General features: G+C 40.5%; 1 protein-coding gene across 1 annotated transcript in view; it reads left to right on the top strand.

The window, feature by feature from the left end:
- Positions 1-1,277: 1,277 nt before the first annotated feature.
- The window catches only part of ADAMTS16 (ADAM metallopeptidase with thrombospondin type 1 motif 16), a 97,007-nt gene continuing 79,536 nt past the window's right edge, over positions 1,278-18,748 (top strand). Inside the window, exons 1-3 of the mRNA XM_036409669.2 lie at positions 1,278-1,505; positions 1,591-1,696; positions 8,083-8,408. Of these exons, the coding sequence (XP_036265562.1) occupies positions 1,446-1,505; positions 1,591-1,696; positions 8,083-8,408 (492 nt within the window). The 5' untranslated portion in view covers positions 1,278-1,445. The remainder of the gene's footprint in view (positions 1,506-1,590; positions 1,697-8,082; positions 8,409-18,748) is intronic.

Genomic DNA, 18,748 nt, shown 5'->3' with positions numbered 1-18,748 from the left:
CTATATTTGACCTCAATAGAGATGATTAGAGATCCCCACTTACTGAGCATGCAGTACCCCGTACTCACTCAGGACAAAGGAAATCTGCCCTGAGTGAAACTCAGAACCTTTGTGAGTCCCTTGGCTGAACCTTTGTGAGTCCCTTGGCTAAACTGAATATGAGCCACAAAGACCAGAGAACTGCAGGATGTAACTGGTCAGAAATGTGGAGAGCAACCAGTGGAGCAAAGCACTAACAAGTGTATTCATGCGCAAATTCAAACACACACACAAGTGTGCACACACAAGAGGGCATTGACATATATAGGTGCACACACAAGTTCATGTACCCAGCGTTCGCAATGAAACGTGCACACGTATATGTATACACATAAGCTGTGGAGAGATGCAGAACCAGGGTTGGGATTGTTGCCAGGCCTGTGGCCGCCCTCCTGCTCCTCCTTGGGATCCAAAGGCTGCCCCCAGAAGCTCCTGCACAGACAGACCCAGGCAAGGCCAGTCTAGGGCAGCCTAGGCCCTGGGAACCAGGAGCGCAGTTACATCCCCGGGCAGATGGCACAAAAGTCGGAGCTTCTTCCACCTCCAGGTCACTCATCACTTCACAAGCCCCAGAGCAACGCACATACACACAGATCCACATGTTCCCCAGAAGGTTCCGGTGTCCCAGACCGCACCCCATCTTCTCCCCCAGGCAGGAGGGAGGACCCAGCAGGGCTCCGGGCAGGCGAGTCCAGCCCCACTCCAACCAGCAGCTGTCTACGCCTTCCTCTTCGCAAGAAAAGCCCTCAGGAAGAGGGTCCAGGTGCTCAGCGCAGCTAAGCTCCACCAGGCCCGTAGCCAGACAGTGGTCTGGAGGGCAAAGGGTGGGCCATTCAAACTGCCCCCTGCCCAGCGTCTCCAGCCCCTCTCAACCCTCCTGACCACCACCGGCGCCCTTTGAGGATCCGACGTTGGACAGGCGAGCATCCCAATCCTCCCAGCCCTCAGTGCTCTCCTTCTCCACCCCCTTTCCCTGCCTCTTCCCTCCCCCTCTTCGCTGTCCTCCTGCCCTCCTCCTTCTCTCCCCTCCCCTCCAACTCCCTCTTCTCCTCCCTCTGCTCCCCTCCTCTGTCCTCTTTCCTTCTCCCTCCCCTCCCCTGTCCTCTCTGCCTTCCTTCCGATACCCTCCCCCATTCTCCCACGATGCGGGCGGGTGCTCCGCGCCGCCCCCGTCCAGCCGCGGTCGCCACTCCGCCCCCCGCGCGGTGTGGAGCTGCAGTAAAAGCCCCTCGCGGGTGGCGGAGTCGCGGAGGGGAAGGCTCCTGCACTGCAGTCGGATCGGGTCCTGGGTGCCCACTTGCTCGCAGCCCGGCTGGGGACCGTCCCGCGGTCCTGGACCCCTTCGGAGCTCCCCCGGGTGAAGCCGTGCTTTCTCCCCTCGGGGGCGCTGCTTGGGCGGTGAGGCCATGCGGGGCCCCGGCTGCGCGGCGCTCTGGGTGCTGCTGCTGGTGCAGGTGGGTGTGCAGGTGAGACCCGACGGCGGGGCGGGGTCCACGGGGCTCCCCTCGCGCAGCCCCCCGGTCTGACCCAGGTGTCGCCGCTGTTTTCCAGCAGGCACCTGCGTGCGCCTGGAGACCCCCGGCGGCCTCACCTGGGAGCCCGAGCAGCCGGCGTCCTCCGGGGCCTGCGGAGTGGCCCGCCTGGGTGCAAAAGGGCGGTAAGTCCGCGAGCCGGGTGCCTGTCCATACAGGGTGGCGGCTGGTGACCCCTAACGCTGCTTTAGAAGGCGCCGCCCGCGAATGCTCATCCCTTAGGAACACTTCTAAGACACCTCTGCTTCCTGCGGGGGAGCACCTGTGTCCACTCTCAGGGAATATATTTTATTTTAAAACATGAAAGAGCCAAGGAGGCATCTAGAGGTTGTATAGATGTGAGCATCAAAGGATTTTTATAAAGAGCCTATTACTCAATTCTCCAATCCGCCTCTCCCCCACACACCCTCTGCTTTTTAACCTGAGCTCTTTCCTAGACTCAGAACCCGAGGCAGAGGTAGTCATTTCTGCTCAGCACTTAGTTATCTTCAAGAGCATAGTGTGGCATCACAAGCCATGCCCATACCTTGTGCCACTACCTGTCATAAAAACAAATCTGACCCTTTCGCAATGTGTGGTTTTACTTTCGAGGCTCAAAAGCAGCATTTCACAAACAGAGTTTGGGAATTTCACATTTCCTGGGAATTTCACATTTCTTGGGTGAATGGGAAAGCAGGTGTGGCACATCAGTGGCTAGATTAGGGGTGTCGAACTCAATCAGAGAAGGGGCCAAAATCTAAAATCCAGCCTAAATCGCGGGCCGAATGGTTTACTGAACAGTCATAAACTGTCATTGTGATGGAAACGCAGCAGAGTGCAGTGATGACAGCGCGGTGCGGGCCACATTGCAAGGCCTGGCGGGACGGATTTGGCCCGCGGGCCTTGTGTTTGAACCCAGTCCATTGGGTTTTATTCAATGTTAGTACTTTACATCATTTCCAACAATGAACGGTCATCTTAAATGAGAGGGGAAAAAATGACTTTTAGAGAGAGAACAAGCTTTGATTATCAAAGCATAATTTCAGAAAATTAAAGAGGCAATAATTAAAATACCTGAATGTTATTTCTTCCACCTTGATAAAATTACATGAAGATAATAATTTAATGTCTGCATTTGCTGTTGAAGTTGTCTCCTTCTGGCCCTGGACAGTGCGGCTCAGTTGGTTGGAGCCGCCTCTCCATGCACCACAGGGCCACAGGTCTGGTTCCTGGTCTCAGCACACACCCAGGTTCTGAGTTCAATCGCTAGTTGAGGCACTAAAGGAAGCAACCAATTGATATATATCTCTCTCTATCCTTCTCTCTATCTCACTCTCTCAAATCAATTAAATGACATATACTCTGGTAAGAATTAATTTTTTTAAAATGACACCTCCTTCTGAATGAAGATGTAGATCCTATATAAAGTGATAAAACAGATGAATGCGGGAACAGAGGACCTTTTCCGGGACCACCAGAGGGCGCTATATGTAAATGATATAAACGATTTAAAGCTCAGTTTTCACTGTATTTAAAGTTCACCTACTTGGAGTTGCCCTAGTCATCTTTATTGTTTCTCTTACCATGCATTATGCAATATAGAAGTTAATTGGCCCCCGGTACTTAAAAAAAAGATTGTTGTAAAAACTTTAGTTCTCTAAAATTATGAAAATTCCTGAAGGTCTCAGGAGATTTTCAGAGTACTTGATTAAGTTTCCTTTAAGATAAGAGTTTTATAGGCAGAGAACCATTTATTTCCAGGAGGAGCAGCCAAGGCATCCTGCTTAAGCGTGCTTTTTAAAACCCTGGGAGGATAGATTCCTATGAGCTGGACTCCTGGCTGGCTGGCATGCAGCTCCAATAATGGGGCATCTTAGCAGGTGTCACAGCCCAGATTGTCCATGTCAGCCACTTACCTGGCTTGGTCAGAACCTGAAGGGGCAGGTGCAACCCATCATCAGTGAAGTCCAGCTTAGTGGACAAACCGCCCTCATCCCCACCTGCATTTACTTTAGGTCCTTAATTATAACAGACTCAGCTGAGAAAGTGTGTGTCCAGGGGTGGCTTTCACAAAACCAGAGAAAGATGCTTTCTCCTCAGCAGTGTTACCTGCTTCCATCCAGAACAGCAGAATTAGAGTACACTGTTGGTGATGCTGGGGTCAGTTTACTGTTGGAAATCCAGGCATCCGTTATATAAGTTGAAATAACTCTTTTAGTCATAATGTTTGTTTAAAACATATTTCAAACTATACTACAAGTTTTGCTGGCTATATGAAGTAATTGTGCCTCCATACACACTTTGAGGCAATAAAAGGTAACCAAATTGAGATAAATTCTATTTTCAAATATGAGGAGCATCCATTTTATTTTGGCTGATTTCGCATTGCTTTCCCTCCTATTATTGAATGATTATTTTTCCCCTACAAATTTGCCCCTCTAATAAAAATTGTGGCTCCTTTTAGAGCAGAGACATATAATGGATTTGCTAACTTTTTAGTTCTAGAGTAAGTTAAGTTTTTAGGAAGGTTCACAAGATCCTTAGAACTTTGTTTCATTGGGCATAATAGGTCTGTGCTTGTGCTGTGGAAGTTTATATTGATTTACATTCAAGCATTCACATCCCAGGAGGCAGGGCAATGTCCTTCAGGTCGGCCCAGTGGTGTAAATGTTTAACAAGAGGCTCTTTGGAGCTCTGATTTGGAACGTTTGCTGGTTAACATGGGGTCCCTACTCCCATCATGGCAGATTTCAGGCTAGTGATGTGACATCACTAAACACAGAATGAGGAGACAGTGCAAAATCAGCTCTCTGAAGCTGGTCACCTCGGCCCTAGCACAGGCACAGATGATCCACACCCCATGCCCTGCGCTTGAAATCAGACTGTTCCTAGGCTGATTGCTGTTGTCAAAAACTTTCTGACATCCAGTAGTTCAGGGTACTGACTGAAGCAGCCATGTGTATTTTTCCCTCTTTAAAAAAATATATATATGTAAAGGACCCAGGTCTTATTTAAAGGATTCTCAAAGGTCAGGTATCACATTGACTTTTCTCAAAATCACAAACCAATAGTTTGGGGGTTATAATCTTAAAACGTAAGATGAAAAGTTAGTTTAGAATTTTTAGTTTACTGCAATTACATATTAATTGTCCTCCAAATAATAATAAATGTATGATGAGATTTTATAGTTATTTTGTTCATTCATTGCATTCTTTAGCTATAACATTTTTCACATTGATTTGCTTTTTTTTTTCCTTTTTACTGAATTTAGTGGTGATACTGATTAACTAAATTATGCAGGTTTCAAGTGCACAATTCCACAATACATCATATGTATACTGTATTACATGTTCATCACCCCAAGTTAAGTCTCTTTCCATCACCATTTATCCCCTTTGTAACCTCCTCCATCTCCCATCAGCACTCCTTCCCCCAAGGAATCACTACACTATTGTCCATGTCCATGAGTTTTTTCTTTCTTTCTTATTTTTCTTTTTTGTTCAGTCCCTTCATCTCCCTCAACCCCTCAAAACTCCCAGATAACTGTCAGCCTGCTCTCTATGAGTCTGTCTATGTTTATAAGGTTACTAGAGGCCCAGTGCATGAAAATCTTGCACTGGGGGGTGGGGGTGTCCCTCAGCCCGGCCTGCAGCCTCCCGCAGTCTGGGAGCTCTCAGGGGATGTCCAACTGATGGCTTAGGCCCACTCTCCATGAGGAACCATCAGTTGAACATCCTTAGCACTGCTGTGGAGGTGGGAGAGGCTCCTGCTATCATCACTGCACTAGCCAGCCGTGAGCATGGCTTCTGGCTGAAGGGTGCTCCCCCTGTGGGAGTGCACTGACCACCAGGGGGCAGCTCTTGCATTGAGCGCCTTCCCCTGGTGGTCAGTGCACATCACAGTGACTGGTTATTCTGCTGTGCAGTTGATTTGCATATTAGCTTTTTATTATATAGGATTTGCTTGTATAGCATCAGTAAGGTGGAAATACTGTGTAGTGGTCTGCAATTAGCTTTTAAACTCCATGTTCAGTAATTTCACACACTGGTAATCAAAATTAGCCATGGTGGGAGTATTTACCCCAGAGAAATTGGAAAATGCTGTAAACCAGACTGTCTTTCCCCCCAGACATCTGGTTGTCACATATTTATCAGCACAACATTGCATGTGTTCATGTAAAAGGGGCTTATCAGTCATCATTTAAAAAAAAACAAACAGATAATATCTGCCATCCAAAATAAAGGTCGTGAGAATAAGGCTTATATCATCTGGAAACAATTTGATTTTTTAAAATAGTAATCATCTTTTTACATTCAATAAATTTGAGGGTTAGCTAGTGTTTGGAGCAGTCCACGTGCTTCTGTCCTCACTCCAGGGCCTCTGTTGTAATGGAGCCAGGCTAGTGGTGACTGGATAGTACTCCCTGAGAGCCCTGGAGTGCAGGATGATAGGTGATAACTGTGCCATGTCCCACCAGCCGGTACCCTTACTCCAGAAATGCAGAGATGGGAAAGCAGGTTGGGCATGCACTTTTCACTTTTGTCTTTCAGAATGGCTCAGGCTGTGATCACAATCTTAGGCCACACACCCAATCCTGACATGTTTTCTCTTTCTGCATATAATTTAACTGGGTTTGTTTTACTCTCTCATTATTTTGCCCTATGTACCATGATGCCTGCTTTGACATACATTTCAATGGTTGGTTATCATGTTGTCTGCCCAAACCTGCTGCCTGTCTAATCTGCATATAGCCCATCTCATCAGTCACCCTCAAAGTGTCTGTTCATTTATAAAGGGCCAGGCCTGTGGGCCCAGCAATGGGCCTAAAGGACTCAAACGCCAAAGCTCTTAAGCAGAGAAAACAGAGACCACAGCCAAGGCCTCAGTTATTCTGCCTCTTGTTCAGATTGGTTCCCTGGCCTCAGACCCTCACCTGCCATGGTCTTCATTATGGGAACTCCATCTTTGGTTTCTCTGCCTCCCTATCCTTGGCTTCCTCTGCCTCTCCCAAACCTGAGGCATGCCTTTTCTGACTGTCCCTGGCTGCCACCCACTCTGCTCCATGTAACCACAACTATCTGCCAGGACAGCACATGGACATGTGGACAGTTTCATTTGTGAATAAAACCTTCTTTTTCCAGAAAATAAATAATTACTTGAGTACTGTTCAGTTGTGGCCAAATGCCACTTCTGTAGATGTTTTATTTTATCTTATGACTCCAAGAACCATGTTCAGCTCAGATAAAGGCTGTATAGAGCCCCAGTTTTAAGTATCTAACAGAACAGCTTCCTAATGGCATATATATATATATATATATATATATATATATATATATATATATATGAATTAGAATCTGCATGAGAATATTAAGATTGGGGTCTCATTAGGCATGCAAGAGGTCTTTGAAGACTGTTCACCTCATTGCAGGGGTAAATCTTCCCATCTCTCTCTAGTGCTGAAGCCTAACATCTGTTTCAGGCCCTTGGCATGCTAAGCTGCTATTTTCTAATCATTAGAAAAAAATGTGGGGTAGTCAGTAGGCCCTCTTGGGGGGAGTGTGCAGGCCCATCACTAGCATGCAGATGGAGGCACATATACCATTGTTAAGTATCTTGAAAGGTCTAAATCAAGCTAACACATCATTAACTAAGAAAATCTTGACCCCATCCTTGACAAATGCAGCTTCATGTGGTCTCAAAGCTCAGCTCCGAGTGTGGAGGATGGCCCCACAGGGAGAGCTGTCCCTGGCATGCAGCCACCCCTTCCTAGACCAAGACCTGTCCTGCTTGGGATAGCAACAACCTTTCCTGACCTTTGAAGAGTAGAGATGATATCATTAATAATGGTACTGAGAGAACAAATCCTGGCTATAAAATAAAAATAAGCAATTTTCTATAAGAGAGATACTCTGTGGAGAAGAAAACTGCAGTGTTTCCAGGAAACCTCTCTGTACATTGCACAGAGAGGAAGTGACTCGGGTGTACATGGAGTGCAATTGTAACACTGTCCATGATCGAAGCTCCACAGACCTATATGAGTGCTCAGAAATCTGATAGCTCCTTGGAATTTTCCTGACTTAAAAAAATCATTTATTTGAATTTGTTTTTGGCTAAATACTGTACATTCCAGTGGGAAGAAGAGTGTGGCACATGTCTTTGAAAGGTCCTAGAGTGTGAAATGGGATCAAGCACTAAGAACCTAGGCCAACTGGAGGGTCAACAGTGGTGTTCATTGCACGAGCCACTAGTTAAATATAATAGTTTAAGTCAATTTTTTAGTTTTATTCAGCCTACCATCTGTTTTCCCTTTTAAGTGTTACAGAATTTGCTGGATTGGTTATAGGAACAGCAGTGACTTCCCTTTGAAAGGCCACTTTTAAAGTATTCCCTCATTTGTGATTTTTGTGGATGGGTTGATATTGAAAATCCCTTCATCATTTTGTACTGAGTGAAAGCGTCATCTGGTAACAGGTTATATTTGAAAACTTTTGCATTCTTTTTGAGAATTCTGAAATTATTCTTCCATTTTCAGAATATGAAATGGTGTCTCCCTATGAGGTTGACTATAGTGGCAACTACGTGTCCCACGAAATCGCACACCCTCAGAGGAGGAAAAGGGCACTGGCCCAGCCTGGAGTGGACTCTCTTCACCTGCGGCTAAAAGGCTCCAGGCATGACTTTCACATGGAGTTGAAGACGTCCAGCAATCTGGTGGCTCCTGGGTTCATCGTACAGATACTGGGAAAGGGCGGCATTAAGTCGGTGCAGGCTTTCCGACCTGAGGATTTCTGTTTTTATCAAGGCTCCGTACGATCCCACAAAAATTCCTCGGTCGCTCTTTCAACCTGCAAAGGTTTGGTGAGTATAGCTCTTGCTGCCTGCAATGAGGTGGCAGGGACAGTGATGTGTGAAAGAGGAAAGATGACTTATTTCCCTTAAAATATTTGAGCTTGATCTTCAATTAGTGCAGTGAAGATTTCTTTGATTGGCAAAGCTAGAGAAAATAGCCAAATAATCAGTTTAAAATATGTCATGCTGCCTTCTTTGGCCCATTTGAAAACAGCACACACATGTCTAGCCTTTTGTTGCCTCTAATGTTCTATAATAATTGTGGGAAAGCACTGCACCTTGAAAATTGTTCCTATGAATTTATGGCCACCTCTGAAGGCATCGACATCTTAGAGGGTGGCTGCATTCTAACTGCTGGTCCATTATCAGTGTCCTAATTTTTAATAGAATGCAGTACTCAACTGATTGGCCATGGCAATTATTTGATCAGTTGCTTGAAAACACTTCTGTCATTTTGAAGCGGATAACATGCTTGCACCCTTGGGTGCTCATTTCAAATGGGTTGATGAATTCATGGCAGGGCATTGCTGATCTTATTGTACTGATGATTCTATGGGTGCATCCCCCATTTTCTTAATATCAGATTGAGACATTAAGCATCATTTAGGGGCTTCATGTGATGCCCTTTGCTGGGACTCCTAAAGTGAGGGTCATCTGGCAAGTTGAGAAGATACTGGGAAAGTATCCTTTAGACTGACCTAAGCTGAAATATTAATGGTTTGTCTTTGACTTTCCTTAAAATATCTTAATATTTTTAGGTAAGAAAATATTATTACATTCTTTAGCTTAAGTTAATCAGTGACACATATAGAGATGTAACTTAGAGTGAAAATGTGTGGTTCAAATACCTTTACCTTAAGGTCTTGACCATATTAAAGGTTTGGAAAACATTATTACATATCTAAAAAGTGCTTTAAATCTGCCTTGAATTTCTTTCCCTTTTTTGAAAAAGGGATATCAGACTCTATATATCAGAAGAATCGTGTGTACATATGTGAATAGTAGGTGCTGAAAGAGCATTCATAACCAACTTCTTAAGTATTGAATATTTGCAAATGCTAAATCCTTTTATTATTATTATTTTTTTAATATTAACTTCTGCTTTTTAGGGGAATTTGGTACGGGTTGGTCTCATGTCTCCTTTCATTTATAAAAGCCTTCTGGTATTAGAATGGATACAGTAAGGAGTGGCCAAGGATAGGTTGGCAAACTTGTTAAGCATGAAGAGAGTGTGGCTGATTTCTTCCATGCTTTCCCAAGAAAAATAGATCTTAATTACTGGGCTATCCTCTTCACATAATGCACTACATGAAGATAACTCTTCCTTGGCTTTCTTCAACAAAGGTCCAGACCAGAAATGGAAGCCATCTGTGTGGTAGGGAGATGTGCCATGCCCTTCAGAGCTCAGTATGGTTGGATTCCTTTGCAGAGATTGGACAAGGTGTTCCCAATAATCCAGCAGGGATGCAGGCTCATTGGCTCAAGGGTCTCTGTGAGACCAGACTCTCCCAGGACCTCTGAGCTGTGTCTGGAGTCTGTCCCATGAATTGCCTTAGCTGGCAGCAGGTTGAAATTTCTGGCTCTCTTTGAACTCATTGAGAGTTAACAGTGAAAGTTGTAAATTGCAATTACATGAAAGATAAAGAATTGAAAAAATAGGGAAAAAAGCCTCTTCTAGATAATAAACACTGGAATTTAATATTTTGGTCACTAGAATAGAAATCTGTATGATTTCACCATTAATCTTGCAAATACATTAATTCCGACTTCACGGACACTTTGTCTGTAGATGATCATTACAAACATGACCTCAAATAGACTTTCGAGTGTGAGATTCGGGGGATTTTGCCATATGATAAGACAAATCAAAGGCATATTGGAAGAAAAAGGGAGGATAAAGAAGTCCTCTCTTTTTTAGCCAGATTTAAAAAAAAATGTTGAATGGGAATGTCCCTCGTGTGGCTGCCAAGTCTGTTATCTGTTTTCTGATTGATGGTTACTCAGCCCTCATCTTCCAAATCTGTTAACATATGAAGAAAACTAGCATGTGTTTTAAGTTAGATGATGGGTCTTTTTTTTGTTGTTTTTGTTGTTCTTGGTTCTTTCAGATTCTAATTAAGTTCCAGGTAGATCTCAGTTAAGTGTTTGTTTATTTGTTTGTTTGTTTTAACATGGTTTTGAGTTAACCTAGCCATCTTATGGGGTTCTGGAATCAGTAGAATTCTCTTTTATCTGTTTTGTTGTAGCTTAACACACCTCTGTAGACCCTAGTAGAGAGTGTTTTGAAAACAAGATCCCTGATGATGGGAAATAACCATTACTCCATTCTTCCGATTTCATCTGTAGTATGAAACTATTACCTTTAAGTAAAAATATATTGTGTAAATAAGAGTTTAATATGTTGTACCATTCAACTTGAAAAAGTGGTTTATAATTAGTAATTTCCAAACTGATAAATAGTTTTTCCTCTGGTTATCAGATACAGAGTTTGGAAACATATTCCTATAGTCTTCTAATAAGTGATTCGAGGAATACTGTGGAATATGTTTGGCTGTTGTGACTAACGCTACTATGAACATTTGTTTATAAGTTTTTGTGTAGATATATGTTTCATTTCTCTTGGGTTTATACTTAAGGATGTAAATACTGGGTCATATAGGAATTCTATGTTGAACATTTTGAGGAAGTTTCAAACTGTTTTTCACAGTGTCTGTACCATTTTGCATCTCTCCCAGCAATGTACAAGGGTTCTATCGATAATTTCTGCCCGTTTTGGCCAATTCTTATAATCCATCTTCTTCATCATAGCTGTCTTAGTGAGCATGAAGTGGTATCTCATTGTGGTTTTGATTTACTCGATAGGATAGAGAGTATTGGTTGAATACGTTGTTGTTGTATTTGTGATGGTTTTTCCTCAGTACTTTGAATATGTCATCTTATTGCCTTCTGGATCCCATTGTTGCTAATTAGAAGTCAGCTGTTTGTCTCACTGTAGTTTTTATGTTGCTGTTTCAAGATTTTCTCTTTGTATTTCAGCATTTTTTACTATGATATATATTGATATGGGTATCTTTTTGTTTGTTCTTTGGTGTGCATATGTTGGTGTGCTAATATTTCCAACATTTCTCTGAAGCTCCATTTATTTTACTACATTATTTTTCCTCTGTCTTCAGATTGCATAATCTTTATAGATTTATCTTCAGGTGTACTCATTCTCTACTGGCAGTTCAAATATAGTGCTAAGTTTCTGTGGTAAATTTTCAACTTAAATATTGTACTGTTCAGCTCCATAATAATATAAAGTTCTTGGCACAAATCTAAATGAACTTTAGTTCTTCTTGCATAAAACATATTGTTTGTTATGGTATTAATGCATAGAATTATATTGAAGTGATATAGAATTCTATCGGTATATCACTTCTCCTAATATGTAATCATTCACATTTTTAACAATTTTGGAATATTTTTAAATGCCACACTTCTCAGGTCTCTTTAAGAATTTCCTCACTTGGTTGGAGACTTACTTTGGACCCTGGTTTGAATTATACAAGGTTTTATTTCCAGCCACAAACTCCAGGGATTCTCTGGAAACTTTAGTCATTGAGAGTTTCTCTAAAGCACCCAATAAATCCTAGGAAACTATCTGAAATTTTGCCAGAATTTCAACTGATGCTGAAAAATGTTCATAAGTTAGAAAAATAAAATGGGAGTACAAAGAAAGAATCAACATGAAGATTTTCAGAAGAGATAATATGAACTTTAAAAGAGAAGTGTCACTATCTGAAAAGGCTGGTGATAGCAAACAAGCCTTGGAAGACATGTGAGAGAGTTATAGAAAAAGTGAAGATTTTAGGTAAAGTATGATCAAAATTTCTAGTCATACTTTACTTAAAAACATAAAAAGTGAGGGTGGGGAACTGAATGAAAATACTTGATAATTTAATAAATTTCTGCTAATTAAGAAAAATATAGTTAGAAATTTTCAATTTACAAAAATGAATTTATTAATCACTAGAAATAGATCAAAAGAACATTTTATAAGATAAACTTTTATACTTGAAAGGACCAAATATTTTTCCAATAACATCATTAATTGGAAACAAAAATTAGATGATTAGAGAAAATTAATTATAAAACTTATGATTTTGTTTCATTTTCCTTATAGATAGGAAGTAAAATGGAGATGATTAAAAGCCTATAGGAAGAAGAGAGGAAGTCTAGAGGGCTGACAGAATGTCTAAAGGTAACCAAAAGGAAATCCACAGGAAACAGGGAACAGGCAGAAAGTTTATAAGGATCAGACAAAAAGTTCACTGTGGACAGACAGGAAGTTCACAAGGAGAAGGTAGGAAATTTATAGGGAGAAGACAAGAAGTCTATTGTTATAGTTAATTGACAGTAAATCAAAGTATCAAATATGGCATTCACTGTCAATATATAAAGAAGTTACCTGAGAGATGTCCCAGTGAAGGTTGGAAAGAAGAGTTCTGATCTTGTCATTATCCTACTCATTATGCTCTCATTATACTTGGAGTAAACCCTTACATCCCCATATGGCTGACTATGCCCTGGAGGTTTGCCCTTACCTGCAACTCCAGCCTAGTAGGGAAAACTTGCTAGATTGAAGCAGCACCAATTTATTTCTTTCCAAATAAGACTGAGCTCTTCACCTCTCTGAGCCTTAGAAAATGCTGTTCTCACTGCCTAGAGCACAATTTCCACCCCTCTCCAACTGGCTCAAGGTCTCAATTGAAAAATTATTCCCAGAAGTCATACTTCTCTTCTAAGCCAAGGTGGGTTCCCTTGTAATACATTCATGATTCACCTTGGGTTTCACCTTGAAATGAATTATTATACTTTAATTATTAGATTAGTATTTACCCCTCCCTCATAATATATACAGTGAGCATCCTAAGGGCAGCACTATAACTTTAATGAACGATACCATCAGTCCACCAGCACATAACAATATTCCTTGCCCATGGAAGTAACTGGGTAGATGGTAAAAGGAAGAATGGTTGGATGAATGTATGATTGAATAAATGAATGGATGGATAGGTGAAAATTTGTAGTTTCAAATACTAGTTTATTAATGCTGGAGAGAATCCTTGTATCCAGACAGGGGGTGTAGTTATTGTAAATAGCCATGTCTAGAAATGGTGCTGTATAAGTTGTGTTTGGAAAGCATGTGTTTCCTAGACAACACCACACAGATCCAAGCTAGTCTATTGAGGCTGTGGGAGCATATTTACACAGCCCAGGTACTCTTCACATTAATGTGGTCTCAGGAAAGGCCATCTGCATGTGAGTGCTTTTCCAGTCATAACCCTATAAGCAATTTTTTCAAAGGGAAGATAGAATCTCTAAACAAAATTCTAAATAGCAAATGTTGCAATGAAAGGTTATGATGCAGTTTATATAAAGTATGTTTTAATAAACTAACTGGCATTTGTTCATTGCTTAGCCTTTTATACCTTAGTGTGTTCTCAGATACATTGTCTCCATTTCTTGGACATATTTCTTGATTCTCAAGCTTATGACAAGGGTGGGTTATCTATTGCACATTCAGAATTCTGAAAAATGGCACTCTTACCACCCTAAATCCTTTACAAAAAGTGATGAAGCAAATTTATTCTGTACTAACTTTCAAAGATAAAAAGGTATCACTTATTATAAAATAAGAAAAATAATATATATTTATTTTACTTTATTAAGATAAACATATTAAGCAATTGTTTTTATCAAAATCCAGAACCAACTTAGTCAACAAGCATTTTGGAGCACCTATAATTTAAAGGCTATGATAGTTACCCTGAGAAATAAAAGAATAGACATACATGAACTCTTTTCATGCAAAGAAAGGTGCCTATACATTCAAACAAGAAACAGAATAAAATAACTTCTTAAAATAAGCAAATGGGAAATATAATTGGGGGAAATGGCCTTTTGAGTCAGACAAATCAAATTTCTCTCTACTAGCCAAGTGGCTCACCACTGTGCAGTCCAGTTTTCTTAATTTGTAAATAACACTGGCCTCATATAGTTGCATGAGGATTAAATTAGACTACCAATATATTTTATTGGTTTCTCACAAAGAGGAAGGTAGAGGGATAGAGAGTTAGAAACATCAACCAGCTGCCTCCTGCATACCCTCTACTGGGGATGTGCCCACAACCAAGGTACATGCCCTTGACAGGAATCAAACCTGGAACCTTTCAGTCCCTATCCACTGAGCCAAACCAGTTTTGGCTGGATATATAATTTTAAAAGCCCTTTCCACAGTGCTTGGTGCATACTAAGGGCTGAGCAAGTATCTATCTTCTTCCTCCTAACCCCATTATTAAACTATGTGATTTGGAATAAAATCTAATAAGAGAATAACTGTGCACGTTGTAATACAAGCAAGTTCAAGTAAAGTTAGAGAACCAAGAGATGGACTTACACTGACCTTCGGAGAAGCCCCACAGATGAGGTAGGGAAAGGATTAGACTATATTTTGGTTACAATAGAAACTTTTAGGTGATTTATTGAAAGCATTTTAGAATGATAAAAATACATATCATTTGAGCAAGCAATTTAAAATGCAAGAGCATTGTTTATGCAATTCTTGGAACCATTGCTTATGCCCACGTGGTTGATAGAAAATTGTCTATTCCCAACACCTGGGAGATTACTTTGTGCTTAGTGAAGTACCATAAATGAGGGAAGTGCCCAGAACAGCTGACATTTTGACTTTGTATTCCCCCTGCAGCAGCCAAAGGAGCTATAAAACCTTGTTTTATGTGCATAGATTATCTCTAACTGCAGATTGGGAGTCTTAACTATTCCCTTTGCAGGTCATCATTAGGTAATAAAACAAAAAGTGATGGATTGCAGAATAATTAAGCCAAAAGAGAAGCTAGGATGTTTTATATCACAGTTCTGTTTCTGGTTGAGATGTACAACTATGTGTTGAAGATTTGAGAGACTAAATATTAGATGTTGCAATATGCAAGGGCTGTGTCGTGTGTGTGTGCCATATGTAGAAACATAAGTCAGTATGTATTTCTTAAGAAGGTCTATAATATAAGGCAGCCTTTTATTCACTATTCAGTATCATTATTATTAATTTTGATGATTGCTTTGATGCACACTGTAATTATTTGTTTACTACTCGAAAACTTTTTTTTTGGATCGAATTGCAATCATAATTTCTTACCTCTGCCTCTAATAATTCAATACGTTGTCTTTTATGAATAGTTTGAGTTTATATATTTAAATAAAGTTGAGCTCACTAACCCCCAACACTTTTGAGTTTCTTGTTATTAAACCTCTGAAAATATATAATTATACATGTTCCATACCCTCCACCAGGAAAGGAAGGACTAGATCCACTTGGTTTATTAAATTTTTAGAAGAAATACCAACACCCACGTTATTGAGGTGGGAACAAGTTTAAAAGAATGACTGCAACCCAGACAGTCGTCAGTGCAATGATTATGGGAAACAAGTGTTTTCTCTGATATTGGGTTCAAAATACTGACTGGGTCATGCAAGATTTTACATTTACTTAGGATAATGGATGCACTCCTTACTTAAACAAAGCAAATCTAGCTTCACCTTAGCCTGCATCACATGTGTACACCAGTGGCTGAAAGAAGGCAAATATAGCTTTCAGCCTCATCGGAGAGGCTAACTGCTCCTGGATGTCTGTGTCCCTATTTGTATAAGGGGACACCCAGTGTTTAAAATTACCTGTGTCTTAAAATATGAAGTAAATTACTGAGAATAATTTGACAGTCTCACAGATTGCAATTTAAATGTAAAAATGTCCTAAGAACCATAACTTAAAATTATACTGTTGAATGGCAGCCCTTGGTTACATAAATACCCAATAATTACATATCTTATTATATATGTATGCTATAATAAAAGTATCACTATATACACTGTAATCAGGCATTAACATCCATTCTAGTCAATATCTGTACCTAACTATGAAGGCCAACCATATTAATTACATTCTGACATTGTATCATCTTCTATTGTATAGTTTGCAAGTTAATCATCCCACTTGGCAATTATTCACAGTTTAGATTTCATCCTCATCTCATGCAATTTAAAATGGATTCAATTTGGAAACTTCCAATATGTCTCTTTTGTTTGATCTTAGTTTCAAAGTCAACCCAAATCAACTTCCTTCTCTGATTTCAGCCCTTTCATCTACCCTTGGTTAAAGGTGAGACCAGCTCCAGGCTCTGACATGTGATCCAATGGCCATGACATAGCTATTGCACATACAATGCACATGTGCATAAAGTTGTAGAGTAAGAATAATATATAATTTATTCTTATATTTTGGTTAGACATAGAGACAAAGATGCATGAGGGGAGTCTGCTTGTCACTGCCATAATTTTAGTTGGATCCATCCTGTATGGAGAATTTCTTTTATGATGAGTTAACTTTCCAAATTCCTATAGTGCTTTGATTCACTTTCCATTTACATATTCTTTCTGCTATTTTTTTTATGTCAATAATCTTACAGCACACATTTATAGCTCTTGCCCAGGAAGGTAGCCTGTAATAATATTTTTCTTTCATAAGAAAAATAAACACATCCTTAAGGCTTTGCCATGCTTCAGTTATGGTGGTTCTTTGGAAATGGTGGTTTCACTGTTCATTGTAACCAGACAATGAGGAGGTTTGTGATGGTTTCATGCAAAGGTTCTTTATCTCACCTACCCATCGCTTTTCTCCAACACCTAAACCAGAACTTTGGGGGGGAAATTCTTAACCTAAAAACTGCTCTAATGCTTAATGTACTCAAGTAATTGGAGTCAAAACTGTTCCAATGCTTAATGTACTCAATGTGTCATTATTTTGAAGACTTAGTTGCAATCTAGTCCATGTTTAGTTGTTACAAAACAAACATATGGCGAATTCTGCTTCTTTATCATAGGATGATGTATGTTAAAGTATGTGTCAGTGATGCAATTTTGAATAATTTCAAGAAATATGAAAACATACCCATTTTAAATAATGATGAACATTAGTATTAAAATGAACAGTTACTGTATGCCAGGCTGGACATTATTGTAAAAGCAAATTAATTGCATGCATTACTATTGCATTTCATTCTATTAGCAATACAAGAAGAGGTTCTGTTCCCATTTTGTACAAAAGGAATCTGAGGATCAGACAGATTATGTAGCCTGCAAAAAGCTGCCATCTAACAGGGGACAGAGTCCAGATTCCAAGGCACATCTATTGGGTCTCAGAACAAATGATTAGCTTTCCACACAGCACCCTTGTCTCCTCCCAGGGTCACTCGCCACCCATATCCTTGGAGTCTAATTAATTGGTTGGACAACATTGAGTTTTGTCAGTAAAAAACAAGCAAACAAACAAAAAAAACTTAAATGTACAAAACCTGTGCCTGTAATCACTTTGAGGCCTGCAAGGGGGACAACTGTGCAATAATTCAGTGCCACCTCATTCTGAAAACTGTGATTCCTCCAGAAAATTTGTGAGGGTTTTTATAGCTCCAGGTTTATAGCTCTAATGGATATCAGCTCACATGATTATAAAATTTGGTGACAAAGGACCAGAAAGAGAGGACAAGATAGAGAACATATGTTTAAAATATTTTTTAAATCCAACACTAATCAAGTAAGGCAACAGAAATTTCCCATTGAAATAATGGCGGGTCCGTCTAATCGCCCTAATTCTTACTAGCAGGCACCGTGCCTTCCTAATGGACAAGACAACAGTGTTTACAACAGCATTACTCCCTTTCACAGGGTTGAGTCAGAAATGAATGTGAGAATTGGCAGAAAGGCAACTTCAGAGAGCATGGTGATCTTAGCCATCATTGGCTAACCGAGATAAGTGAATGTCCCACTTGGAAATGATTAGAAAACTGATTTAGGATATTCTATTTTTATTTTGAAGAAAATATGTAAGAGATGTAGATATTCCTCATCTATCTTTTGGGATACTTTGTGCTTGAATGGATTGAGGAGCCTAAATTAGCAGTAGCATCCAGTTAATATGGAACAGTGTATTTGTGTGATACAGGATGGCTGTTTACCCCTCATGGGGCTGCACACTATTTTTATGGCCACAGAAGAGGAGGATGAAGCTGAGCCCAAGCTTATTAGGAGTTGCTCTCTCTGAGCCACAGTGAGAATCAAATTCTTTCCTCATTGGTGGGCAGAGATAACAGCTGACTGCCATGTGATGGTTTAGACAAACCAGCTGTGAATCACACAAAGGAAACAACCTAGCCTGTTCTTTTCATTATTTGTTTTGCTTTTGTTTCCTTTGTTTCCCTCTGGAAGTGATGGACCTAACCTACAGCTTTCCAATA

Source organism: Pipistrellus kuhlii, unplaced genomic scaffold (assembly GCF_014108245.1).
Source record: "Pipistrellus kuhlii isolate mPipKuh1 unplaced genomic scaffold, mPipKuh1.p scaffold_m20_p_4, whole genome shotgun sequence".
Classification (NCBI taxonomy): Eukaryota; Metazoa; Chordata; class Mammalia; order Chiroptera; family Vespertilionidae; genus Pipistrellus; species Pipistrellus kuhlii.
The sequence above is the reverse complement of the archived record's forward strand: the minus strand, read 5'-3'. Positions and strand labels throughout refer to the sequence as shown.